The sequence below is a fragment of the Eurypyga helias genome, unplaced genomic scaffold (assembly GCF_000690775.1).
Source record: "Eurypyga helias isolate BGI_N326 unplaced genomic scaffold, ASM69077v1 scaffold28760, whole genome shotgun sequence".
NCBI lineage: Eukaryota > Metazoa > Chordata > Aves > Eurypygiformes > Eurypygidae > Eurypyga > Eurypyga helias.
In genome coordinates, this window is record NW_010225473.1 from 8,573 (window position 1) to 9,156 (window position 584).

Genomic DNA, 584 nt, shown 5'->3' on the forward strand with positions numbered 1-584 from the left:
CCTCCCCCCCCCCCCCCACCCCCCCCCGCGGCCGCCGCTGCCGGCTCCGCGCCCCCGGGCATCCCGGCCCGACAGTGACCTGCTGGGTGAGGACTCCACCAGTCTTGTCTTGGAAGATTTTGCTGAGTTGCCGGGGTCTTTTATGGACTATGTGAGCGAAGGGGAGTATATGAAGTGAGGGCACTCCTGGCACGGGCACGCCTCACCCTGTGTGGGACCCTTGCGTAAGTACCCGCTTGCGGAAGCCAGTCCTTCCCGCGATGCGACTGCCTGGGCAGAGCGACAGACCCCAGCCTCTTGCCCTCGTTTGCCGTGGGTTTGCTCCTCCGCAGTGTTTTGTTTGCCAGCTGCCCCAAGGAATTTATTACAGAATCACTGAGGTTGGAAAAGACCTGTCAGACCATCCAGTCCAACCGTCACCCCAACACTGCCGTACCCACCAGACCGTGTCCTCAAGTGCCACGTCTACACGTTCCTCGAACGCCTCCAGAGGGGGGACTCCACCACTTCCCTTGGCAGCCTGTTCCAGTGCCTGACCACTCTCTCCGTGAAGGAGTTTTTCCCATTATCCAATCTAAACCTCC

At 61.0% G+C, this 584-nt stretch overlaps 1 protein-coding gene across 1 annotated transcript in view; it reads left to right on the plus strand.

Moving 5' to 3' along the window:
- POPDC2 (popeye domain containing 2) overlaps positions 1–126 on the plus strand; it is a 6,494-nt gene extending 6,368 nt beyond the window's left edge. The window contains exon 4 of the mRNA XM_010149547.1: positions 92–126. Coding sequence (XP_010147849.1) covers positions 92–126 — 35 coding nt within the window. The remainder of the gene's footprint in view (positions 1–91) is intronic.
- Positions 127–584: the final 458 nt, after the last annotated feature.